The following is a 26,598-nucleotide window of genomic DNA, read 5'->3' as shown; positions in this document are numbered from 1 at the left end:
ACCTTGAAAAAACTGTTTGCTTTCCTGACCCTCACCCCTCTGACTAGGGGTTGACCCCCGGGCCTCACGCGTGTGCTCTGTCAGTGAATTCACCCCCAGCCCTCCTTTCACTTACATTCTCTCAAGCCCCAACTCTTACTGCTTCCCGGCTGCATCCTGCGCTCCGGCTAATACAGCCACTGGCTATGTGGGATATGTTACTTAGCACAGTAGTTTGTCTGTTCATGCATTTATCTTCCTTAAATTTGTCAGAACTTGTTGGAAGTATTGATAGCGTACTAATGTTTGCAAATTTAGGATTTAGAACCTAGCTCAGTGGCTGACACATACATGTTCCTCATACATTTTGCTGTTACTTACCAAATGTTTATATATTCCTGAAAGTAAGTGTGAAAGAGAAAAGTAAATGACTAACGTCCCATCATTCAAATGCAGCACTGATAAGGTCTGTGTCTCCCTGCCGCTGCATGGGTTTTCCTGCTTTCTAGGGCTTTCTAGGTAATCTGGAGATTCTGTCATTGTCCTTTCCTACTTCACATAGATGTTGTGAGTATTAAATGCAAGATTTGTAATACTACTACTAATTACTTGACCTTGAAACTGTGAATCATATTAAAATTTTATTATGTACTTATTTCTGGGGCTGTTTTTACCTGCTGGTTGCAAGGAATATGATACATATACTATATACTTTTATCCTTCCTTTACTCAAATCTTATTTTAGAGGGTTTAAGAAACTCTTCATGTGATTTAACTTTGTAGCTCCACAGAACTTAGCATGACACATTGTATGTATAACACTTCTTTTTGTTCTTTTAAAAAAAGATTTGTATTTATTTTTATTCTTTGAGAGTTTTGAGTTTCACACAACACATTCTGATCATATTCAGCCCCCTTTCCCCAACCCTTCCCAGATCTGCCCTCATTCCCTGTCCACCCAACTTTGTTACTTAAAAAGAAGAGTCTTAAAGACCAACATTATCCAGTGTTGTTGGATATGCGCTCTTCCGCTGGAGACTGCCCCGCTCACCAGGGGCTTCACTCTCAGAGAAGAAAGAGAAGACAATCTCGTGTTGGTTCAGCAGCTGACGTTGCCATTCACTCCACAGCTGGGGTGGGGGTGTGTGCCAGCTTCTCTCTCTGTTCTGGGACTTGGTCTGGCTTGAGCTTGCATAGGTTTGTGTATGTTGTTCTTATGTGCGGCTGCCCTGATGTGTCCAGAAGACGTTGCCTGATAGTGTCATGCGCCACATCTGGCTCTTACATTCTTTCTGCCCCCTCTTCCCCAGTGTTCCCTGAGCCTTGGGGTGGGGGTGCTGTATATATGTTCCCTTGGGAGCCGAGCATTCTGTTGTCTCTTGGTCTCCGCTGTGGCCAGTTGTGGGCCCGCGTCCATCACCATCTCCTGCAAACACAAGTGTAGAAGAGGTAGAGAGAGGCATCGATCTGGTGCAGAGAGGGGTGCGGAAATCCAGGCAGGACATGTGGTCCTTAGGCAGGTCCAAATTAGTTTGTCTGTTCATTCCTTTTTATGACTGTTTGCCTGCATGTGTGTTTATGTACCAAGTGTGTTCCTGTGTCTGTGGAGGTCCAAAGTGGGTGTCAGATCCCTTGGAAACTAGAATTAGAGACAATGGGGAGCTGTCACGTGGGTGCTGGGAACCAAACCCGTGTCTTTGCAGGAACAGCAAATGCTCTTAACCGCTGAGCCATCTCTCGGTGCTGCTTCTCCAGATTACATACGTTAATTTGTATGTGGGGAGGAGAATAGCTGCTGTACTAAAGGGACTTTCCATTGCAGTGCTTTCCTTAGGAGCAAAGGGAAACGCAGCCTAGTGGTAACTCAGTACACTCTGAAATCCTGATGGTATCCTAGAATCAAGTCTTATGAACACATCAAGAAGGTGTCGGGGGCTGAGACTGGGGCCGGCGAGATGGCTCCGCAGAGAAAAGCATTTGCTGTGCAAGCCTGTCGACCTGAGCATCCACAGTGGAGGAGAACCAGCTGCCTCATGTTGTCTGTCCTCTGACCTCTGCATGTTAGCTGTAGCATGTGGATGTCTGTACACATACAGACACACACACACACACACACACACACACACACACACGCACACACATGCACGCACGCACGTACACACGCTAATAATAGTAAGAAATAAGCTAAGTCTACAAAACACTAAGGCTGGAAGCCAGGTATATTTTGTCCCAGATCTTCACCTGCCCTCTGTTCTTGTCTCAGGAAGAGCTGGCACAGGCTAACTACAGCGGCTGGCTGTGACTTGTTTTCACACACTGTCGGTCGGAATTAGTCTTCCTTGGTCTGTGTACTTCTCCATGTCTGCTGTCGGCCTATGTGCACTTTTACACTTCTCGAGAGGGAAGAGCCTCGATGGCTTCGCCCCTTACGCTTCCTGGCCTTTGTCTCTTTGTCTTCTCACCTCTGCTTCTCCAAGGGAAAAGGTCAGTGAATAGGAAGTTTTAGGTCACGCACAGTTATGACCGTGTTGATTACTCTGTGCATCCCTGTCAGGTGACTCTTTATTCATCCAGTTTCTGCCTTTCTAATTTTCTCGTCATTTTTTAAGACTCATTGTCTGAAGGTGGGGATTTGAGCAGAAAGCCAATACATTTTGAAATAATAGTGCTGAAAATCTTTAATGGATGGAAGGGTGCCTGGCATGCACAAGACTGAGTTTGGTTCCCAGCACTACCCACACTGCCCAACCTCACCAAAGGAGAGGAAGCCCATAAGAGAGTTTCACTATCCCCACTACAATTAAAGAAAAAGAGCAAGGTGAAGTAATGTGTGTATTCATTAGCTCCAGTTAGTCATACCACAATAATGGTATTTTGAAACATCGTTATTTTTGACATATATAGTTTGTCAACTAAAATAGACTATTAATTGGTGTATACATGTGTGTACATATGTATGCATGTTTGTGTATATATGCACATGTAGTGTAGAAGCCAGTGGACAACCTTGGTTGTCATTTCTCTGGCAACATCCACATTTTTTTTTTCCAAGACAGGGTTTCTCTGTGTAGTTTTGATGCCTGTCCTGGATCTCACTCTGTAGACCAAGCTGGCCTCGAACTCACAGAGATCTACCTGGCTCTGCCTCCCAAGTGCTGGAATTAAAGGCGTGCGCCACCACTGCCCAGCGCAGCATCCACATTTAAAAAAATTTTCCTGAGACAAGATCTCTCACTGGCCTGATACTCACCAAGTAGGTTAAGCTGTCAAGGATCCACCTGTCTCTGCCTCCCAAACACTAGAACTACAGTGTACTACCGTGACACATGCACGCACACACACACACACACACACACACACACACACACACACACACACCATGGGTTCTGGGAATTGAACCCAGGTCTTTCTGCTTGCAAGGCACTTTACTGACTGATCCATCTCCCCAGCCCTAACTAGGACATAGTTACAAACTTATTAGTTACTAATTTCAGATGTTTCTTCATGGCTGCCCTTAGCCGACACTTAGTATTTCGCCAAGAGAAAATTCTTCATATCTTTGTTTTTCATCGTGTTGGGGAGATGATGAGCAGGGTCTTTGGGTTGGATTTCCTTTTCTCCTGTGATTACCTTAGCATCCTCATGACTTTGAGAGCAGCGTGTTATTAAAGCCAGTATGTTAATTGAGGCAGATGTTTGAAGCCTTTCTTGGCTCCATCTTTCCGTTGGCACACAGATGTTGTTGGACTTTGCTAGCACTGTGCCCAAAAAGAATCAGGGCTGTAAGAAAGCAAATTAGAGGGTGTGCTTTAAAAAAAAAAAAACAAAAAATAAAAAACAAAAAAAAACCATCTAAGACTTACAGAAGAAGTTTTTGCGTATTTAACTTGTGATTGTCTAAGGTTTTGACACATTTAATTAGAAGCTTATAGAGATCTTATGTAGGGTAATACAGTGGAGAAGGTGGGTTTTCAGACACAAAGTTCTGTGCACACAAAAGCTGTGGCTGTGGATTCTGAGATGGGGTCCAGGAGGCTAGCTGACAGACAGATGGACTTCCTAGTTACTGTTCAGCTCCCGGACCTGTGCTTGCCATTTTGACCTCTGCACATGCCCCATGATGCAGCGGGTGCTGCTGACTTCTGTACTGCCGTGAAACAAAGCCCACACACCTCCAAGGTCTCCTGTCAGGGCCCAGGGCTAGGGGAAGGAGGCCTGCTGTTTAGATAGACTGTCTGAATGTTGTGCTTGTTTACTTTAGATGCTTGGAAAATAGCTTTATACTTTCCACATAAAATATTTTAGGCACCGTATTGTAGTAGAATATTATTTTAAGGTGTGTTGCTTTTGTTTAATGTTGCATTTGTTTAACTCTGTGAAGCTGTGTTACAGTGCCTGTCTAAACCTGATGGTTTAATAAAGAACTGAATGGCCAATAGCAAGGCAGGAGAAAGGATAGGCAGGGCTGGCAGGCAGAGAGAATATATAGAAGGAGAAATCTGGGTGGAGAGAGAAGAAAAGAGAAGAGATGGAGGAGATCTAGGAGCCAGAGAAGGAGGAGGACTCCAGGGGCCAGCTACCCAGCTACACAGCAAGCCATGGAATAAGAAACAAAGAAAGGTAGACAGGAATAGAAAATGAAAAGCCCAGAGGCAAAAGATAGATGGAATAATTTAAAGTTAAGAAAAGCTGGCAAGAAACTAAGCCAAGCTAAGGCTGGGCATTCATAATTAAGAATGAGTCTCCGTGTGTGATTTTTTTTGGGAGCTGGGTGGCGGGCCCCACAAAAGAGCAAAAACAAACTACAACACTGTATTTTTGTTTTGTTTTATTTTGCTATAAGGGGGGAAAACTTACCCGTTTCTTTCCTTTCTAGTCACGAAGAAGGGCCTGCTGCTAAAAAATGTAAGACTGAGAAAGAAGAAAGTCACATCAGTGTCTCCAGCCTGGCTGAAGGAAATGTCACCAAGGTAAACTGAGCTTGTCCAGTGTCCCCTCTCCTCCTGCAGGAGGGCCAAGGCTTGGGCTTGATGAGTCTGCTGACATACCACTTCTCTGGTCCTCTTTGTACATGAACCGTATAGACCCACCCCATGTTCTTCCTTTCTTCCTGGAAGTAGTTAGTAATAGTGAATGACATGCAGAACTGTCTGTCCGATCGTAGTAAACAGAGCTCTGAATGAGATGTCGATCACAGAGTGCCTCAGTGGTAGCACTCTGGCACAGATTTTCTTACTGGCGTCATTTTGCAGTTTTCCATTTAGTAAAGATGACCGGAGTAAGGAGGAGATGGTTAATGATCTGGGTCTTATCCCCCAAGTACATAAAACTGAAGTAAGTGTCCCGTTTCCAAGCTTCAGAGGCTGGAGAGCTGGCTCTGAGGGTTAAGAACACCCACATTCTGTTCCCAGCACCCACATGGGGTGGCTCATAACCCCTGAATCTCCAGCTCCAGGGAATCCAACCCTCTGGCCTTCACTGGTACCTCACTCGTGTGCACAAACCCACATACAGATACACACATGTGATTTAAAAATAATAAAAATAAGCCGGGCGGTGGTGGCGCACGCCTTTAATCCCAGCACTCGGGAGGCAAAGCCAGGCGGATCTCCGTGAGTTCGAGGCCAGCCTGGTCTACCAAGTGAGTTCCAGGAAAGGCGCAAAGCTACACAGAGAAACCCTGTCTCGAAAAACCAAAATAAATAAATAAATAAATAAATAAATAAATAAATAAATAAATAAATAAAAAAAAATAAAAAAAAATAAAATAAAAATAAACCTAACAAACCCTACAAAAAACCCCTCCAAAACAGAATTTGCAAGGTTAGGACTTCATAAATCAAATTCCCTTTGATACTGAGAGCTTTGTTTGATGAGAAGGTTTTTGGAACTTTGAGTGTATTGCCTTCATATATGCAGCCTTGTTTTGAATCGCCAGATCTTACATTTCCCCAGTTAGCAAAGTCAAACAGAAATGTGCCAGAAAAGTCAGATGTCTGAACAGTGGTTTGGACTTTGTGGGAATCCTTTGTAGTATTAAGAAGTCATGATCTCATGCTCCGAGCACTTTCCTACATACTATTCCAAGCAAAGTGGAAATAATACATTTTTTTGTAAGGTTTACAGGAACTTTTTTTTTTTCCAGCACTCACAGGAACCCCTTTGTTTTCTCTTGTTGGAGCTAAGTGCTACAGAGGCCTTGTTAGGGTTGAGATTAGCGCAGACAGAGGCGTGATCAGAAAGTGTCATACAGAGGGAGAGAGAGTTGCACTGCAATACGTCTGTATATATGATCTGTTTTTTTTAAAAGGTATGTTCAGTATGGGCATATTTATATAATTCTACTAAAACTTCAATGTCAAAGGGTCAGTAGTCACCCCCCCACCTCCCTGTCCCCCCACCCCCTGTCCCCCCACCCCCTGTCCCCCCACCCCCTGTCCCCCCACCCCCTGTCCCCCCAGTAGTTGAGTCAATCAAGCATTTGGCTGTTGTCTCTCGAGTCATCCTAACGGGAAAATTATTTAGCACGACCTCACATGACAACACCCTCCCTTTCCTAATTGGTTATCAGAATGGACAGGTGGTCTTTAGCACATAAAGCCTTCAAGTGGGCTGGCTAGTGGCATGGATTATAATATATACTTCTGGCCTCTCTGGAGATAAGTCACCTTGAACAAAGAAAGTCAAGTGAAAATAGATAGTGTGACTGCTTAAATTTTCTGGCTTTTTTTTTCCAGAGCTGAGGACCGAACCCAGGGCCTTGTGCTTGCTAGGCAAGCACTCTACCACTTAGCTAAATCCCCAACCCCTCTGGCTTTTTTAAACATTGATTTTTTTTTGTATGTGTACATATTTGCATGCATGCATGCACACGTGCATGCCACAGTGTACATGTAGAAATAAGACAACTTGCAGGAGTTAGTTTTCTCTTTCTATCATGTGGATCCTGGGGATTGAACTCAGGGCATCAGGCTTGGCAGCAAAGTACCTTTACCTGTTGAGTCATCTTGCCCACCCCTGAATCTTGTAGCTTTTAACAGAATCCTGGAAATCATGATGATAGAAAGGCCTCCTTTTTTGTTTTTAAGAGCACACTTACTACATTAAGCCGTCTGTCTTACCTGAGGTGTGATGGTTAGTTTTAACTGTCAGCTTGACATAATCTAGAATCGTCTGGGAATTGAGTCGCAGAGAAGTTGTCTAGGTGAGGTTGACCTGTAGGCCTGTCTGTGGGGAAGTATCCTGCTTACACTAATTGAGGTGGGAAGACCTGCCCGCAGTAGGTGGCACCATTTCCTAGGAAGGGGATTCTGAACTTGATAGGTTGGAGAAAGCCAGCTGAGCACTACCATGCATCCATTCACTGCTCTCTTTTCCTGGTTATGGATATGCTATGACCAGACTCCCTTGAGTTTCTTCCCCTGTGACTTCCCTGATGTGATGGATTGTAACCCGGAACTCTGAGTAAAGTCAACACTGGAAGTTGTCCTTGTCGGGTTGTTTGATCATAGCAACTGGAGTGAAACTAAGATGTGGGATATTGCCAAAACAAGAAGTGACGTGCGGGTGTGTTGTCTCTGGGTCTGCTCTAGGTTGGAAGTGTGAATCCTGTTGAAAACTTCCGTGTTCTAGTGAGACAGAAGATTGCCAGCTTTGAGGAAGGTAAGTGGCATGCCGCTCACTTGGTGTCCAAGAGAAAGTGATTTCAGGTCTGCATTAGGAGCTCTGGTGTGTCCTTGCAGTGTTTTCACAGCATTCATCTTCTCTGACAGTTCTGTGCTGCTTGCCGGGGCTTCCTGAGTTGGCATTATGAGCACAGTGGGGTCAGAGGTTGGGGTGGTCAGCACAGCACAGATCCGCCCAAGCCAAGATGGAACTGTGGTGCCAGCCGGGCTCAGAACCGTAGGACTTTTATTTCCACCTTAAAGTTCTTGGTGTCCCGTGAGTGAGATTGATCCCATCTTGTTTTCTGAGACACAATTCTTGCCCCAGTCCCAAGAGTATAGGCCCCATCTGTGTATTCTTAGAAGGCCTCTGATGGGGTTTCTAGACTAGATCCTTGTCACGTGACCTTGTCCTCCCTTTCCTTGTCGTAGAGAACCTATAATTCCATTTAGGTTGTGGCTAATATCAAAATAGTTTACAGAGATGGGTGGCGGGTCAGTGACCAGAGATAGTCACTTGATTACACTCCCGTTCAGGGTCACTCACACTTTGAAAGGCAGCAGCAGATGGAGTCGGGAAGCCTGTAGATTTGGTTTTTACGTTCTCTGTGGACATTCATTTTTGCTACCCAGAGTCAGGCTGTTTCTGGCTGCCTTTTCTCTGTGTGTTTATCTTCGTGTATGCGTAGAAATTTTCCTCCCAGTGTAGCAGCTTTGCAGTGGAAAACTGACCCTTAGAGACCACCGAACACTGCTCCCAAGCGTAGGTGGATAACCTGGGGTCTTACAAGATGCCTGGACTTGCTGTGCAGTCGCCCAGAAACAAGCTTAATGTACGAAGCCTCAGAGAGCATGACCCGTCACCAGGTCACATCCTATTGGCAGGAACAGCAAAGGCCAAGTTCATGGTCATTTCCTGACAGAGACCAGCTCTGTGGTCATGATAATCTGCAAACAGAAATTGCCTGTGTATGTTCCATGTTTGAGATGGGGGAAGAGGCTTTTGCTCTGTTAAGTGTTACTATATAGGAAGAGCCTTTGAGTTGTAAGACAAAAGAAAACTTCACCAAAGCTGGGCCTGGTGCCTCACACCTTTAATCCAAGAACTCGGGAGCCAGAGGCAGGTGGATCTCTGAGTTCTAGGCCAGCCTGGTCTACAGAGTGAGATTCAGGACAGCCAGGGCTACACAGAGAAACCCTGTCTCAAAAACAACAAACAAACAAAACACAAAACCCTCTAACTTAGTTAGGGTTTTTATTGTTGTGAAGAGACACCGTGACTATGGAAACTCTTATAAAGAAAACATTTAATTGGGGTGACTCGCTTACCGTTTCAGAGGCTCAGTCCATTATCATCATTGCAGGGAACATGGCAGTGTGCAGGCAGATGTAGCTGAGAGTGCTACATCTTACAGGCAACAGGAAGTCGACTGAGACATTGGGCGGTATTCTGAGCATAGGAAACCCCAAGCTGGCCTCCACAGTCACACACTTCCTCCAACGAGGCCACACCTCCTAGCAGTGCCACTCCCTATGAGATTATGGGGGCCAATTCCATTCAAACCTCCACACCCGTCATCTAAACAGAAGGAAGTCTGGAATTCTAGATGACAGTTTTAGGAGGATTTCAGGCAGAAGCAGTGACTCAGGCTTCATCTGTCACTGAGCCTGGAATCCTAGGGCCTGGCAGGCCGAGGCAGGGAGATTGCTAGACTGTTTATTTGCTTGTTTGAAATGATTTCTTTCATGAATTGACATCATCTCTAGAGACTTTTATAGTGACTTCGTGTTTGGAAGGGAGCAGAGAAATCAAAGGACCCTGTGGTCAGTCATATGTGTAGTTTCTTTGTCTTTTGAGACAGTGTCTCACTGTGTAACCCCCTCTGGCCTGGAAGTCACTCTGTAGACCAGGCTGGCCTCTAACTCACAGAGATCTGCCTGCCTCTGCCTCCCAGGTGTTGCTATTAAAGAAGTATGCCAACATTCCTGGCATTTTATTGTCTCTTTAGAGAAAGATTGAGATCTTAGCTTTTACTTGCTTGTTGTCAATCACTGTGGCCCGTCTGTGGCCTGTGCCTGTCTCTGGAAGTGGTTGGTCTTCTGGATTTATGTAGGATGGTCTCCAGAGACTAAATGTCGGTGTGATCAGCACCATGTGGCACCTTCCAGTTCCTTGCGTCTGCTGTGTGCAGCGCATCGTGCTAGCACGTTACTCTAGTGCTTCCTTTCCCCCGCGTAGCAATCCTGCAAAGTCACGGTGATGAGGTGGAGGAATGTTAGAGCTTTAATTGTGGGTGTCCGAGAGGAGTGTTTTCATTCAGAAAACACTTGGATGAGTATTCAGGGCAGAGAGTGAATCCTTGTCCTAGGCTGGGTCATCAGTCATTGCTAAGGCCTGAAAAGGGGAAACACCATGGCCTTAGATAGATAGAAGGTAGAAAACCCAGAGCTGGTTGAGAGGAGGAGGGTGAGGAAAGGGAAGAGGGACAGGAAAGGGAGTGAGTTAATCCCTGGGCACACCTACGTTTTTCACCATGAGTCCCCAAGTGATAACCACGAAACCCAGATGGTCAAAACTCTGGCCATGCTGGTTGGTACTATACTGGGGGACACTTGTGAAGAGGCAGTCAGGTGTCTGGAATTACTTCCACCTGGGCAGAGGTCTTCTGAGAGTGTAAGAGACCACAGTCTGATGAGAACACGAGAGAACCTTCCTGAGAATTCATTCAGCCTTAGGAAAACATGGTTCCCCCGAGCCACAGAATTAGAGGTTTGAATCCGTCTTTTAAAAATAACAAGGCAACGCTGGGCGGTGGTGGCGCACCTCTTTAATCCCAGTACTCAGGAGGCAGAGGCAGGCAGGTCTCTGTGAGTTCAAGGCCAGCCTGGTCTACAGAGCGAGATCCAGGAAAGGCGCAAAGCTACACAGAGTAAACTTGTCTCAAAAAAAAAAATAAAAATAAATAAATAAATAAATAAAAAATAACAAGGCAAATAGACCACATGGCATCTAGGTTATAAGAGGTGTGGTTATATCCATTTTGCTGATGAAAAACAATGTAAAATTGGAAGAGACAGACTTCTCTAAAAATCACACAGGGATTTGAACATAAGCCTCATTCACATACTGAATTTTTCTATTTAGTAAATTGTTTCCCTGTTTCCTAACAACCTCTTTTCCCACACTTAATTTTTAAAACTACATTTATTTATTTATTTGTTTGTGTGTGTGTGTGCGTGTCTGTGATGTGTGTGTATATGTGTGGTGTGTGGTTGTGTGTGTGTGTATGTGTGGTTGTGTGTGTGTGTGTGTGTGTGTGTGTGTGTGTGTATGTGTGTGAAGACAATTTGCAGCAGTTGGTTTTCTCCTTCTACCACGTGGGGCTCCAGGGTCCCGCCCAGGTCATCTGGTTTGGTGGCAGGCACCTTTCCCTGCTAAGCCGTTTCGATGGCCCCTTTTCCGCCATACTGTGTCCCAGCTCTACAGCCCGGTGTCCAGTGACGGCCTTTTGATGGGCAGACTGCTGTTGTACTTTGAACGTGACACTGCCACTGTTGTGGTAGTGGATGTCCTCTGTGCTTCCACTTAGGGTTGGGTGAGTCACAGCTCCCCACGGCTGTCACCAAACTAGACTTGCCGTAGCGCTGTCGGCAGAGGACCCAGCTTGTTAACACCAGGGCTTTGTGCCTCTCCCCTGCTGTCCTTTTGTTCCTCCGACTCTGGCTTTCCACTGTACAAGTTTTGTCTGCTCATTTCCTGTCTTGCTTTTGTTCTTCTGCCTGGGCGTCTCTACCAAAGCCCTTATGATCCCAAACTCACATGGCCTTGTCTGTGAAAGCAAAGCAGACTCTCCAGAGTTTAAGCACCCTCCTAGGTAGCGATCTGCTTTATCCCTGCAAGAGACCTCTGTCTGGGGAAGGGAGGAGGAAGTCCTTCCCCTTCTTCTTGTCTGTTTTTCTGAGTGACTGGACAGAAGTTTGACCAGCAGCAGATCGTTGATAATATCACTTAGGTAGAACTGACCGTATCACCCACTGGTGATAACTAAAACACGGGCATACTTACTTTCTAACCGGCCTGCCTTCGGCATAGGTCCACGGAGTCCTTAAATATTATCATCTCCTGAGATGAGCAGTCCACAGTAGGCAGCTGTATACTTCCTTATCCTCTGGCGTTCAGCGGGAGGGAATGGTGACTCCTGTTTTAATCATATTGGCAGAGAGGAGATAGAAGCACTCCTGGCTGCTGGGCCTTCAGGGGGCTGTTGTTGATGCTCTCCCAGGTAGCTTTCTAGTAAGTCCCTTCTTCCTGCCAGCCCTGGCAGTCTGTCACCACAGTTTTACAGTGCAGAAGTTCTTGACCAGGACCACGTGCATAACAACATCCTTCTGTTGTGAAAGTCAGCTCATTTCCCTGTTCATTCATGCTGTTCATCAGGAGACTCTTGTCAGCATCTGTGGTCTATTACCTGTGATTGTGGTTTCACAGAGTTCTCCGAGGCTCCCCAAACCAAATCTGTCCTCTTGTTTGAATGCCTTTCTCTACCCAGCTGTTAGTAGGGCTGCTGATGAGCACCACGGGCTTCTAACACTTTCGCTGCTTACTTAAGAATGCTAACGCGGTCTAAGGGGTGGACAGCAAGACAGAGGAGAAAGAATAGCCACGCAACTTGAGTCATTCCCCCCATGCCTGTGTGACGGAGAGATGTCGGAATTGATAATTCCATCTGGGTTTGGGACATTACGTAAAAGAGCTAGGCTGCTCCTGCTGGACAAGATGGACATGTGGAAGCAGCTGATAGGATGGAACATAAGTTGCTTTATAATGAGGTGACATCCTCAGTCATGGGTCTTGTTTTTGCCACGTAGATTATAGGGTCTGTTTTATATTAGACTTGTGCATAGTGACAGGGAACTGGAGCTCCAGTCTACCAATTTGAATTTTCGTGAATGTGACGGGCTTAAAAAAAAAGCGTCAGGCCGTCCAGGTAGGAATGGTGCGGACCCGTCCTCCATGTTTGTTTGACGTTGGCTTTATGTGTAAGTGAGGAGCAATACGCCATGTCCACTGGGTAGAGGGCGCTCAGTCTGTCCTGTGGCTCCAGAGGCTTCCTCTCCCTCTCCCCCTCCCTCTATTCCTTTTTCTTCAAAAACATTTTTTTAATTTTAAGAGATGTTTTCTAAAATTCATTTTTCTAAGTTCTTCCAGCACTAGGTAAAACCTGCTGTAATTAAATGGTAATGAAATTATATTATTCATCAAAGCCCAGTAGGAGTGTTTTCCCATTCTGTTTTCAGATGATATAGCTCTGTCCCATTTTCACAGAAACCTATGATATAAATATGTGATTCTTCTGCCATGAGTCAATTCTGAAATGCAGAGTTTTGACCCTTGTCATTTAGAAGAGTCTCTCTCCCTCTCTGCCTTTCTAGCTCTCTGTCTCTCTGTGTTTCCTTTTGTAGTTTGCCCTGATGTATATAATTCTGCGTATGAATTAGATAATCTGTCAGAGTTTGTCCAGATAAAGATTAGATTAAAATGTGGATACTGGCAGTGGCAGTGATGTACGCCTTTAATCCCAGCACTCAGGAGGCAGAGGCAGGTGGATCTCAGTGAGTTCCAGGACAGCCAGGACTGTTACACAGAGAACCCCTGTCTTGAAAAACAAAACAAAACAAAACAAATAAAAAAAAAAAAAAAAAAACCCAAAAATGTGGCCTTTATCAACACAGAACTTGTCAATTTAAGAAAAAAAATTCTGCTAAATATTTGAACATCTTAATATATATATATATATATATATATATATATATATATATATATATATATATGCTAAATACACGGATTAACTTGTAAACATCTTCAGATCCATACATTTTTTTTTATAAAAAAAGTGTGACATACTTTCTTATTCCTTTCCCAAAGTAGCACTGATGCATGTAGTCATGAGAGAGAGAACACACAATTGCCAACTCTTGAGGTGTAGACTATAATTTATGTTTTTTATTAAATATTTTCACTCGCTTCTTTTTTGACTTGATTTAAATTGTTAAGTCAGAACTTGAGTATCAGGCTTATTTCATGCATCATTTATCAGGACATGTCGTCTTACTTGAACATAAAAGGCTATTTGGAATCCTGAAGGACCCGCAGAAGAGATGTGTTACTATTTGACACAGTAATTACACATCAGTGGCCCTTGGAGTCATCTTCCACATTGGTGGAGGGAGGCCCAGAATTGTTAGGATGGCTTTCTGCAGATTACTGCAGATGTGTGGAAGACTCTGTATCCAGTTCCCGAGAGTCAGTTTAGGCCCTCTGTAGCTTAAACTGGCACACACCACTACCCTGAAGTGTACATTTTAGTGTAATAAAACTTATCAGCCAGATAATTAAAATGAAATGTGAAATAAAGATGAAAAGAGAAACTAGAAATGACATTATATGGGAACTAAAGACCATCGTGCACATGTAACTGTCGTTAGAGTGTTTTCAGGGGCTGGAATCACGGCTTAGCTGGTAAAGTGCCTGCCAGGCAAGCATTAGGACCAGATTCCAGGTTCCAGATTCCTGGCACTCACATAAAAACCCAGCCAGGCATGGTTACAAGCCAGGTATGCTTGTAACCCCCTGGGGAGTACTGACGAGTGATGCTTGGAGTTCATTGGCTAGCCAGCCTAGGCAAATTGTTGAACTCCAGGTTCTATGAGAGGAGGCCTGGCAAGATGGTTCAATGGTAAGTACCTACATGCAAACTGCATGGCCTGAGTTTGTGTGTACACACACATACACACACACACATACACACACATACATGCACACACACATATACAACACAACACACGTGCCTACACTTCCACCCATGAACATGTGCACACACACACTCCCCATATATACGTACGTACACGTGTGTGTGTGTGTGTGTGTGTGTGTATGTGTGTATGTCTGAATGCATTTTCACATTTCAACAACTCCTATATGTACGTGTGTGTGTGTGTGTGTGTGTGTGTGTGTGTGTGTATGTGTATGTGTGTATGTCTGAATGCATTTTCACATTTCAACAACTCCTAAAAGGCTTCCACACATTCTCGGCTTCTAAAATTCTTAAATTCATCCCTGCTACTCTGTGAATGAGAAAATCTCTAAGTAGAGCGTATGGCTCTTGGAGAATGTCCTGGCTGTCCCTTAAGAAAGAGAGATGCCTGTAGCATAAAAATGAACAGGCACTGTGATGCCTGCATTCGAAGTGAGCACGTACCTTTCTCTTCAGAGCATTACGGGAAGTTTGTATGTAACATCCCACAGCAATCGTATCTCTGATGGTTCTGTTTCCTCAAAGTGACTTACCTAGAACTTGCTGAATAGATTTGTTCTGATGTTGTTGTTTCCATTTTATGTTAGAAGTGAGAAAGACACCCTTTCCTCTGGCTGAAAATGTAACAATTTTTTTTGAGTTTTTTTTTTTAATGTATATGCATATTTTATGTGCATGTGTGTCTGTGCACCTTGTGTGTAGTACCTGTGAAGGTCAGGAGAGGCCATGAGATCCCCTGGAACTGGAGTCACAGGCAGTGGTGAGCTGCCACATGGGTGCTGGGAATCGAACCTAAGTATTTTGGAAGAAGAATCAGTTGAGCCATCTCTCCAGTTCCCAAAAGGTGGATCTTATTCTTGACTTCCCTGCACAGATAACTAGAAGAGGCCAGAGTCCACTCAGACACTCCTTTTATACACTGAACCACGAGCTTGCACTGGTGACCTCTGCCACCAGCGCGACAGGGCACAGCTCTCCGCGGACGTGCAGACTTTGTAGGAGGAACGGTATGTCAGTCAGCTTGCTGCTCGACCTCGCACTTGCAGTGAAATGCACGTGATACGATTTACAAGACAGTGAGGTCCTGACTCGTGGCAGTTTGGTTTCTCCCCTCCACTGTCTATAGCTCCTGAACCTTCCTTGCATGATAGATGATTGTCATGCAGAGCATTGTGCTGGGTGCTTGAATTGGGCCGTCTTAAAGATGGCTTCTCAGGCCCAGCTGCCTGAAGAAGGAACTGACTTCAGATTGTGCTGATGTGGAAACTGCTTTAATCAATGACTTAAAGGGACTGCTGGTGGCAAACGACAGAAGCTCTTAACCAATTAAGATGTTTAGGAAAGGATGTCAGACTTTTGTTGAAATAGGCACTAATCAGCTGAAATGTGTGGAGAGGAGCCGAGAAACAGCTTGGAGTCTCACTTAAATGTAATAAAAGTGTGTGGTCCTCTCCTCTCAGATTGCAAGCCCAAGGCCAAAAATACGCTGACGCAGGAAGAAATGGCAAGTGTAATTGGTACAGTTAGTCCCCCTGAGGTCCATGCGTAGCCACATAGAGCTTAAAACTAAAAATGGCACACTGGCTTCTTTGGCCGGGTAGTGGGAAGGGAGTTTGATTCTCATAGAGAAGCGTTTCAGCAGGGATTAGGAATGTTTGTCAGCGGAGATGGCTGTGGAAACAGCAGAAAAACAGACTCTTAGGGAACGAGCCGTTCCTTCTTCCTGGAGAGCTGTGGGCTGCCACTGCCTGCAGTCTTTGTGTACATCGGGGCTGATTTTCCAGCCGAGCTTCGGTAGCCATTCCGTAGTGGAGACGTGTAGTGGTTCCCCACTGAGGTAGAGCTCTAGAAGTCTCCTCACAAGTTGTACTTACTCACACTGCTTTATTGAAGTAAGCGTTTCTGGTGTGAAGTTTCCTCGTAAGTACGTTTTGGGGAGGTTTTACTTGTCACAGAGCCGTGTTTTGACCCTGCAATCCAGTGAAAGAACATCTCTGTGTCCCCAGAAGTTCCTCGTGTCTGCCTGTAGTCAGTTCTTGCTTCTCGTCCCACTGTGAGCAACTGCTTCTTGTCACTGCAGGCTTGATTTTTCTAGAAAGATCTAAATGGAGCCGTCCAGGGCAGTCTTCGGCATTCAGCTTTTCACTGATCATGTTTTGATGTTGTCCACATTGGAATGTATAGCAGGAGTTGATTCCTGTGTTTCAGCAGACTGCTATTCCTGGGTAAAACAACGAATCCAGAACCTTATCTTTTACCTGCTTACCTGGTCAGTAATATCACATTTTATTTATCCATTCTCCAGATGATGGACACTTGGATTGTTTCCAGTTGGGGCTGTTTCAGATAGTGATGTGCTGGTGTCTGTATGTAAGTGTGGTTTGTGCATGTTTAACTTTTTGGAAAAAAATTAAAATGTATTATTATTATTGTTGTTATTATTATCATTATTGTATGTGCATGAGTGTGTGCATACTTGCCACATGCCATGTATGGAGGTCAGAAGAGGCTGTTCTTTTCCTTCCACAGTGGCCTCCAGGGATTGAACCCAAGTTGTCAGGCAGTTCTACCCAATGAGCCATCTCACTGACCCCCATTTTAATTTTTCAGAAGCAGCCAGACTCTTGAAAAGAAGCCTATCATACCATCCCCACATGCAAAACGTATTTCAATTTCTTTAGATATTTGATAACCAATGTTGTCTTCTGTTGGGGTCTTTCCTTATGGTTTGAATGTGTAGCTGTTTGTAAACTACTTGTCTCTCTTTTTTGGGTGAACTTGCATTCCAGTTTTTGGATGACTTTTAACTGGTTTGTCTTACTGAGATGCAGTAAGATGTGTATGTTCTGGTCCAGCTCTTCACCAAATGTGATTTGCAAATATGTTGTCTGTGGCTTGTCTTTTTAAAAAGCTATTTTTATTTTTAATTATGTGTGTGTGTGTGTGTGTGTGTGTGTGTGTGTGTGTGTGTGTGTTCCATGTGTGGGTGCCCACAGAGGCCAGAAGATGGCTTTGGATCCCCTGGAGCTGGAGTTATAGGAAGATGTGAGCCACCTGATGTGACTAAACTCAGGTCCTTTGGAAGAGCAGTATGCTCAGGGAGTAGGCTTTTGGGTCAGATCCATTTCAGATCTCTGGTCCTGTGTCCTAAGAGATGGTGTCTTCAGCAATAGGGACTTACTTTCAACCTCTGGGAGGCAGCCGAGGGCCGTGGCAGCCGAGGGCCGTGGCAGTATCCATCTTGGTTTTGAAGACTGGGCCTCTCAGTGGTTTGGAGTTCCCTAAGTTCCCTGGGCTGGCTGATCAGCAAGCTCTAGTGACCCACCAGACTACCTCCCTGAGCAGGGATCCCAAGTGAAATCCTTCATGCCCTTTTCATGTGGATTCTGGGAGTCACACTTACGTTTGCGCAGCAAACACCATCAACTTACTAAGCAATTTGCCCAGCCCCTAAAACCTCTTTTTTTAAAAAATACAGGCATTTACACCTATACATTCATTCCAGGCAGTTGTTTAGCTGCACATCCTAAATTGTCCTGTGTTGTGTACTTATTTTTATTCAATTCAAACATTTCTAGTATCTTTCATGATCTTTTTTGACCCTTGGGTTATTTAAAACTGTATGTTTTATTTGTTTGGTTTTGCTTTTTGAATCAAGGTCTCACTATGTAGTTCAGGCTGACCTTGAACCTACTACATCCTACGTACTAGTCCGGCCTTGAACTCACATTCCTTTTCCTTCAGCCTCCCAAGGTCTGGGATTGCAGGCAGGTGCCACTCTGCCAAGCAAGAAATGTATTTTAAAACTTCCAAATGTTGAGAACTTGCCCACTTTCTGTTCATTTTGAATTGAATTCTGTCATGATTAGGAAGCGTTTGGAATGGTGCTAGGCCTTTTGTGGAGATGCCTTATGGCCTAACATAGCTTGCCCTGACACCTTCCCTTTGGCTTACAAGGAGTGTGCATTGTGCCCTCGGCTGCTGCGAGCTGAGGGGCCCCAGAAGTGGCCATTTGGCTGATCATTTGTACAGATGCATGTCTTGGTTGATTTCCTGTCTAGTGCTTTCCGTGAAGTGTTGGGTATTGAAAGTTATTCACCTCGAGAGCTTTCGAGCTGGTGAGACCTTTGTAATCTTTGTCTCGCCTCACTTACTAAGAGGCTGAAGTGGGTTTCTACACGGTACAAAAAAGAAACCATGGTCGGCTCAGGTAAGACAGGGTGTTTTTAGAAAAATAAGCTTAGATACACATGTTACAAGGTTATTCTTGTTTTCAGAACTCTCTACTTCGTGAGAAGAATTCATTCATATCGTTAAGGGATGAGGTCACTTGGGGTAGCAGACATCACACAGATTTCAGAATCTATCCGCGCATAAAGGTCACTACTTGTGGGAAACGGATAAAGATGTAGCGATGGTAGATACTTCAGTGTGTCAGGTCTTAGCCAGACGTGTAGGTTTGCTGTGCCTCTCCTTTGTTTCTTCTTTTGTGCCATTCCTGTTCAGCTCATGTTTATTTTCAATTTATTTGTCTTATGTACTGAAAAGAAAATATAGAATAATCCAGGCTGTATTATCCCATTATTTGTTCCATTTCTCTTCAATCTATTTTTAAAAATTCATTGAAAGCTTTTTTACTTATATGCATGTGTCTCTGTGTGAATGCCATGTGTGTAAAAGTAGGACCCCGCAGAGACCAGAAAAGAGCGTCAGATCCCCTAGAGCTGGGCCCTCTTCTGGTCTTCGTGGGCATCAGGCAGGCACAAGGTACACATACCTAATGGAGGCCAAAAGAAAAAAAAATAGAAAACAAAGGACAACCAAAATAAATAAAATTAAAAATGATTTTTGAATTGACATATAAAATAAAAATTGGTCATATTAATGAGGTAATATATGTTGAAAATTTAAAAATATTTTGGAAATTTTATTTGTGTAAATATTTTTTCTGTATGTATGTGAGAAAATACATACGGAATAATTTAGGCTGTATTACCACAAGTGTGCCTGGTACCTGTGGAAGTCAGAAGAGGGTATTGGATTCCCTGGTTTGGAGTTCTAGATAATTGTGAGACAGTCTGCGAAAGGAGTCTCAATAAGAGATTGTTTAGCTTGGGTTGGTCTGTTGGTAAGTGTGTGAGTGATTATCTTGATTATGTTAACTAGGAGGGAAGACTTGCCCACTGTGGGTGGCACCATTCCCTATACTGAGAATTCTGGACTGTGTAAGAGTGAAGCAATCTGGTCAAAGACAAATATGAATGCTCTTGAGTGTGGATGTGATGTCACTTACTGCTTCAAGTTCTTATAGCCTTGACTTCCATACTGTGAAGGATTGTAACCTGAACTGTGAGCAAAATAGACCCTTTTCTCCTTTTGCTGGGGTAATTCATCACCGCAACAGGAAAAGGAACAAAGACAGTGTGTGTACATATATTATGATCATATTGGTCATGTCTCACCACCTGTATTTCCATATAGTCTCTTGTGTAGCTTATTCTTGGTGGATTTTCCTATTCCATAGAGCTTCATTGAAACTGTTTCCATTTCTGTAAATTAAAGGAGACGTGGTAAAAGAGTTCTCGGCTGTCCATTTCCTTAAGGGAATAGCAAGCACCAAATACACAGTGTGCTATTTTAAATGAAAGGAACTCCAAGAAGGCATCTTCATACCATGTGGTTTCAGAGGATCAAACAATGAGACTTGGATCATTTGTTTGTGAATTTAGCAAATGTCTTCTGTGAGCCAGTTATGATAGCAAGACATATACAGATAGCAAATAAAGTACTGTGCATGAACAGTAGTGATAAGCACCTAGTAGTTTCCTAGGGCCCCCGGAGCAGAGTAGGACAAGCTGAGTGGCAGAAGTTTGTTTCAAATCAGTGGCCTCTTTTTCTTTCGTTGTTGTTGTGTATGCATATGCATGTATAAATGCAACCTGCTCAGCCTGTAAGCTGTGACTCGTGTGTGTTTCTAGGGCTGATCATTTAGTATTGGATAATGAGTTGTGTGCTCTTCCCTGGGGAAGACTGTTTGTCCTTGTATAGTTTCTCTGACATTTTTTAGGGGACACATCTCACAGCAAACTTCCTGTCCCTCTGGCCCTTACAGTCTTTCTGTCTCCTCTTCAGGAATGATCCCTGAGCCTTAGGTACAGGAGTTGTGTTGTAGATGCATTCTTGGACACTCAAGTATTATAAATAATGTACTGATGAAAAAAATTAAAAGCAACACGATTGATCTCCTCATTCTGGAGACTGGGAGCTTGAAGTCAAAGTTTGGCAGATTTGGTTTCTTTTGAGGGAGAATGTGTTTTAGTGGCTCTGGTGTAGCTTTTGGTGACATCTGGCAATCCTTGGTGCTCTTGGCTTATGATGTATGAGTGAGATCTCTGCCTCCTCCTAATACGGAGTTCTCCATAAGTATTTGTGCCTAAATTTGCTGTTGCTTTATAAGGAGGCCAGTCATAGATTCAAACCCACTCTAGTATCCTCATATTAATTATGTCTGCAAGGGTCTTATTTCCCAGTAAGTCACATTGTAAGATTCTAAAAAGGACATGAATTTTGGGAGAGCACTATACAATTGATTACAGTACTATAAAGAGAAATTAAACAGAGTGCTAGACCTGGTTATTCTGGGGTAAGAGACTTGTGCTTTTATCTGAAGGATCAGAGAAGGCCTCGCTGTTGCGGGGGGAAAAAGAGTCCAGTGAGTATCTGTGGTGTGAGTTTGCAGGCAGGAGCATCATGTTCCTTTGAAGCAGGATGTGCATGGCTCCCCTTCGGGGAAGCCGTTATGGTTCCTGGAGGACAGGAGTAGGAGAAGGGATCAGAGCAGTAGCTGGGCACGTATCAGAGAGCACTGGATCTTCAGATCGTGTACTCTCTGTGAAACGGGAAACCACTGACAGGTGATGAGTAGAAGGCAATCTGATTGGCTTCCATCTTATGCCTCAGTGAGCAGGGTAGACATGACAGGCAGATAACTGTGTTAAACCTCAGGGTGGAGGGAGCAAGACTTCATGAGACGAGTCAGACCCAAGTACAGTGGACAGTAATGCTGGTCAGGTCTGGGGGAAGGAAAGAGATCAAGAGTGACTCCCAGGATATTTGACTTGAGGATCTAGAAGGAATTGCTGTTGATGAGACAAGAGCAGCATATTAAGTTGGTGACCCAGAGCTGGACCTAAGTACTTCTGGGGAGGTCCCCAACAGAAATGACCTATAAAGGCTTGAGACTGTGCCATCCTTCAGTAGTGGGGGAGTGCAGGCGAGCTATTGCGTGGTAGGAGGGAAGGCAGACTGGATGAGTCCAGGTGCCCGAGAACAGCAGTTTGAGGAAGAATTGAAGTAGTAGGTCATAAAAGGTAGTGAAGAGGGCCAAGAAGTGTTCCCCGTGACACTGCAGCCTGGGGGTGACCCACTCCAGGTTACCCCAAATCATCTTTTGCTGTGTCTGTTATTTTTGTCCCTCTATTGTTGACGACCATTTCAGACCACTTTGTAGTCGTTCTCAATTCCCTTCATTTCTAAATTTGTTCTCACAGCTCCCTTTCCATCCTGACAACCACTGTGCTATTTCAAGCTGTCATTATTTCACCACTGGTCAGTTCCAGCATCCTATATTAATTATCCATAGAGTTCTTATTTTCAGTCTAGCCCATGTGTTTGTGCAGATTTAGCTTATAGTATGTGGGTCAGCCCTTTTTAATCACGCCTCGTGTCTTCGAAATCAGTTCACCATCTAAGACTTGCTGCGGTCTGGTCCCAGGCTGCCATTCCTGGCCCATCGTTCTCGTGGTCTCTTCTGTGAACCCTGACCTCAAACCAAAAAGGGATCCTGTAGATCCCTTCCCTCTCTATGCTTTGCTCATGCTATTTTAGAAAAAAAAAAAGTTATCTTTGCTCTTCCCCAGACTTACTCTGAAAATGCCTGTGTGTTGAGAACCTGTAGGGAGCAATGCCTAGTCATCATTTTCTTGTAGTATGCTTCATTTTCATGGTAATATAATTAGTCCACCATTGGTGAGACAGAGTGTCTTCTGTATTTTCTTATTGCCAGCTCATGGTGAGTCACTTTGTTTCTGTTGTTAACTTTAATAGACCAGAGAGAGCTTGGAAGTAACAGGAATTTGAATCTTTGAGTTGCAATGCAATTTTTTTCTTTGGTTCTTTTAATCAATTCCCAAATCCAAGACCTATGAAAGAAGAACTGTAATAACCGAGTTCCTTTCCTCGTGGCTGGGACACAGTCCCTGACAACAGCATCTTTATTTTGGCTCACGGTTTGCAGGGAGGCTGTCCAGAGTAGCAGGGAAAACATGGAGGCAGGATGTGAGGCAGCTGCCCACGCCGCAGCCACAGCCAGGAATCAGGGAGAGGTGATGCTGGGGCTCGGCTTGTTTTCTCTTGTTTTCAGTCTAGGACCCAGTCCACAGTGCTTGTCTTAGTCAGTGTTCTATTGCTGTGAAGAGACACCTCGACCACGGCAACTTTTATAAAGGAAAACATTTCATTGGGACTGGCTTACAGTTCAGAGGTTCAGTCCATTGTGGTCATGGTGGGAAGCATGGCTACACACGGGTAGACATGGTTCTGGAGAGGGAGCTGAGAGTGCTACATCCCGATCAGCAGGCAGCAGGGGGAGAAAGAGAGACACTGGGCCTGGCTTGAGCATTGAAAACCTCAAAGCCCACCCCTAGTCACACACTTCCTCCAAAAAGGCCACACCTCCTAATAGTGCCACTCCCTAGTTAGCAAGCATTCACATGTATGAACCTATGGGGGCCATTCATATTCAAACCACTGCAACAACAACCTACATTCAAGGTGGCTCTTCCTTTCTCAGTTAAACTCTAAACTCCCTCAACCACACACCCAGATATACGTCTTCTAGGTGATTCCAAGTCTAGTAGAATTGGCAAAGAAGATTAGCTACCACATAGAGAAATATAGCATTTCTAGAATTTGAACTCTAAATATTAAACTTTCTTCATTAAACAATAGAGGAAAAATGTAAATGGGAGAAAAAGGAGATCTGAAGGTTCTTAAGGAGAGGTGCTGCATTAACCAAGGGTGTTGATATGGAGTTGTAGAGGATTTATGTAGAATATGGTTGTTCTAAAATGTCTAGTACTGATATTTCAGGAACGACTCAAATTCTTTATGCATTGTATAAACAGGGTGCTGCCTCTGCCTCTAGTGTGCACAGAAGCATCTTCAACTGGTGCCTGCCTGTGTGGAGTGTGACTCATCACTCACTGTACATCCTCAACTGATACATGAATTCCAGTTTCATTCAATTACCAAGTTTTAATTGGATCCGATTGCCAGATTGGGCTCTTGTTTCAGACTGTTTCCTCTTGGCTGTGCTCTTACTATGGCTACTTGGTTCCTTCGGCTTAATCCCTGCACTAGGTGACGACATCAGCATCATACTCAGGTATGATGCCAGTTACTACAAAACACTGCCATTTTGCATCCTCTCTCTTCTTACTGCCCGTCTGGAATAGGATCAAATCAAGATGGTAAGGCTCTTAGTTCCTCCATATCTCTTACTTTAGTAACTTTTGCCAAGTGTCAGAGTTCTAGGACCTTGGGAACTTGTAGAACCCATCTTTCTGTTCCCTTCCTGCCTCTCACCCCAAGCCCAGTCCATCCTTTCAGGAGGATGGCATATACAGTACATAAACATATGGTGTATACTTTACATAAACGAGCCAAAGAAATCTCTTCCTTACTTAAAGAGAAAGTCCTTCCTTTGGTCTCTTTCATGTGTTAGCATGGTGTGACTTTTTTGCTTCAAATATGTTCCTTCTTTTTTTCTAGAGCTAGAGAAAATGAATCATTTTAGAGAGAGGATGTTCTTTGTTCTGTATTTCACTACTATGTTTCTTGTATTAATTGATGACCTTCAGGCCTTGTGAGAAATGTTAATGGGCTTTTAATGTTTAACATATGTGTTTTTAATGAAAAAAATTGCAAGATCATAAAATTCTGTGGAGTTTATCCATTGATCATGAAATTTAAAATTTGCCACCTACCCCGGGAAGAGATCTGGTCTTACAACCAAACTGCTTAAGATGAATATTGTCCTTCCAGGTTCTAAAATGATACATTGTCATGCTTTTTCATGTGTGGTGAGTTTACAGCCAGTGACCCAACCAGATGCCATTTTTCTAGTATTTGCTTAGCTCACGCTACCTTTTTTATTCTACAGTAAACTAAAGTCAAGAAGCCTTCAGCATCCTCCTTTGTTGTAGCTACAGAAGTAGAACCCACAGTTAGCACAAATAAAAACAAAAAAACAAGAGAGATCTCATAGTCCTTAGGAATAGACCCTGACAATGAAGACTTTGGGTTTACTCTGCTCCTGGTGCCTGGGGTTTTAATTTAACACATCAATGAAAAGACAGCATTTAAAAAGGGAGGAAACACCCAGCAGGACTTGCTTTTATTAGTGCAATTTGTAAGAAATTACTGCATTTAATGAGAAAATCGTTAAGCATGAAAAAATGGGCTGTGATGGAACTTGTGGAGCTTAGATGGGAGATTGTAATTGAGTTTTTCACTTATTGGATAGAGGTGACGAGGAGGAGGAGGATGATGACAAGGAGGATGATGATGACGATGATGATGATAATAATGATAATAATAATAATAATAATAACATAATCCAGGGCTGCACCTCTTCTCTTGAGGTGGTCAGCACTTCGTATTCTTAGTTCAGCTTCCCCTGCTACCCAGCACACATAGTGTGATGGTGGTGGAGAGCCTGGCGTACCTGTTGGCCTTTTTACTCTTTCTACAAGGAAGCCACACCCCCGTGCTAACTGAGGGATGATGAGGCTGAGTCCCGAAGAGCAGTTCCTCAGGGACAAAGGACACAAGAGGCAAAGGGCAAGCTCTGTCTTCTGCTGCTTGAACAGGCAATTTGAAAGGCCATTTTCAGGCTCATAAAATTTATGCTTTTTGTAGTTCTGTGTCTTCTGATTTCTCTTTCTCCAATAAGAATATTCCCTGGAGATTATACAAACTCTAACAGGAGTATTAGAGCCAGGTGCACAGACATCCAAGGAAAACTTCTTGGAATCTCAGGTTAAGAAACAAATCAGCCTGTCTTTTGTCATTTAAAAAGAAATACTCGAAATACTTCCTTTTTGTGCTTTATCTGGGTCCAGTGGGAAGTCAGTCTGCTGCTTCTAGGCTCTTCTGTCTGTTTCCACGGCCATGAGGTGTGTGGTGGGTGACTGCTGCTGTTTCCCCGTGTTAAACCTGAAGAAAAAGGAAATGTATGCCACTTAGCTAAAGGTGTTACAATTAGTAAAACGAGCTGTTTTTGCGTGGCTCTGTTTTTGTAGAGTAAAGCTTACAAAAAAACTTCAGATATGCTGGGGAACCTTTTCAGTCCCTTAATTGGGTTTTCTTGTGTCCCACTTCACTAGGAAGCCAAGAGAAAATGCAGCAAATGCTGTTCTTCCTGTGTTATGTATGTCAAACAATGTCTTGTTGACATCCAGTGTGTTATGTATGTCAAACAATGTCTTGTTGACATCCAGTTCTGCAAATGTCCAGTTCAAACAATGAGGGGTCTTTTTGGTAAATTCACAATAAGGCGCGTAGCAGGTGGCCCTTCCATACGCACCTCACTCTACCCCGTGTGCACTGGGTGGTCAAGGGACGGAGAGGCTGAGGTGGCCCCTGCCATTTCCCCAGGTCTACAGACTTGTGCGGGGGGGTTCAGTCAGAGGGAGATTCTGGCAGGAAACCGGCAGAAGGTTGGTAGAGGGAAAGGAAGGAGCAGTGGGAGAGGATGTCCTCTTTTGTGTTCGGCAGCATCTCTGGTTCTTTGTGACTTTGCCTCCTGCAGGGCAGGTCCCCAGGCTCTGGTTCCCTCACATTCTCTGTTCTTCTTGTCACAAGGCACAGGGTGCTGAAGGCCTCCTGCTGTCGCTGTGTGCTGCCTTACAGGACATTCTCAGTTGGCGTCATAGCTCTTCATCACGAGAGTAACGACTGCTTGCGTTTACATGTCCTGTGTTGAATGTTTCAAGGGACTTCTTTTCCCCGCTGATAGACTCACAAGTTCTACCCACGGCAGCCGATTCATACCCTAAAGAGACACAGAAAGGGAAGCC

The 26,598-nt window shown here is 44.1% G+C and overlaps 1 protein-coding gene across 1 annotated transcript in view; it reads left to right on the top strand.

The window, feature by feature from the left end:
* The first annotated feature begins 2,392 nt into the window (after window positions 1-2,392).
* Xrcc5 (X-ray repair cross complementing 5) overlaps window positions 2,393-26,598 on the top strand; it is a 49,094-nt gene continuing 24,888 nt past the window's right edge. The window contains exons 1-3 of the mRNA XM_059278116.1: window positions 2,393-2,463; window positions 4,856-4,949; window positions 7,572-7,641. Coding sequence (XP_059134099.1) covers window positions 2,393-2,463; window positions 4,856-4,949; window positions 7,572-7,641 — 235 coding nt within the window. The remainder of the gene's footprint in view (window positions 2,464-4,855; window positions 4,950-7,571; window positions 7,642-26,598) is intronic.

The sequence above is a fragment of the Peromyscus eremicus genome, chromosome 13 (genome assembly GCF_949786415.1).
Source record: "Peromyscus eremicus chromosome 13, PerEre_H2_v1, whole genome shotgun sequence".
Taxonomy (NCBI): domain Eukaryota; kingdom Metazoa; phylum Chordata; class Mammalia; order Rodentia; family Cricetidae; genus Peromyscus; species Peromyscus eremicus.
This window is presented reverse-complemented; position numbering and strand designations above follow the sequence as displayed.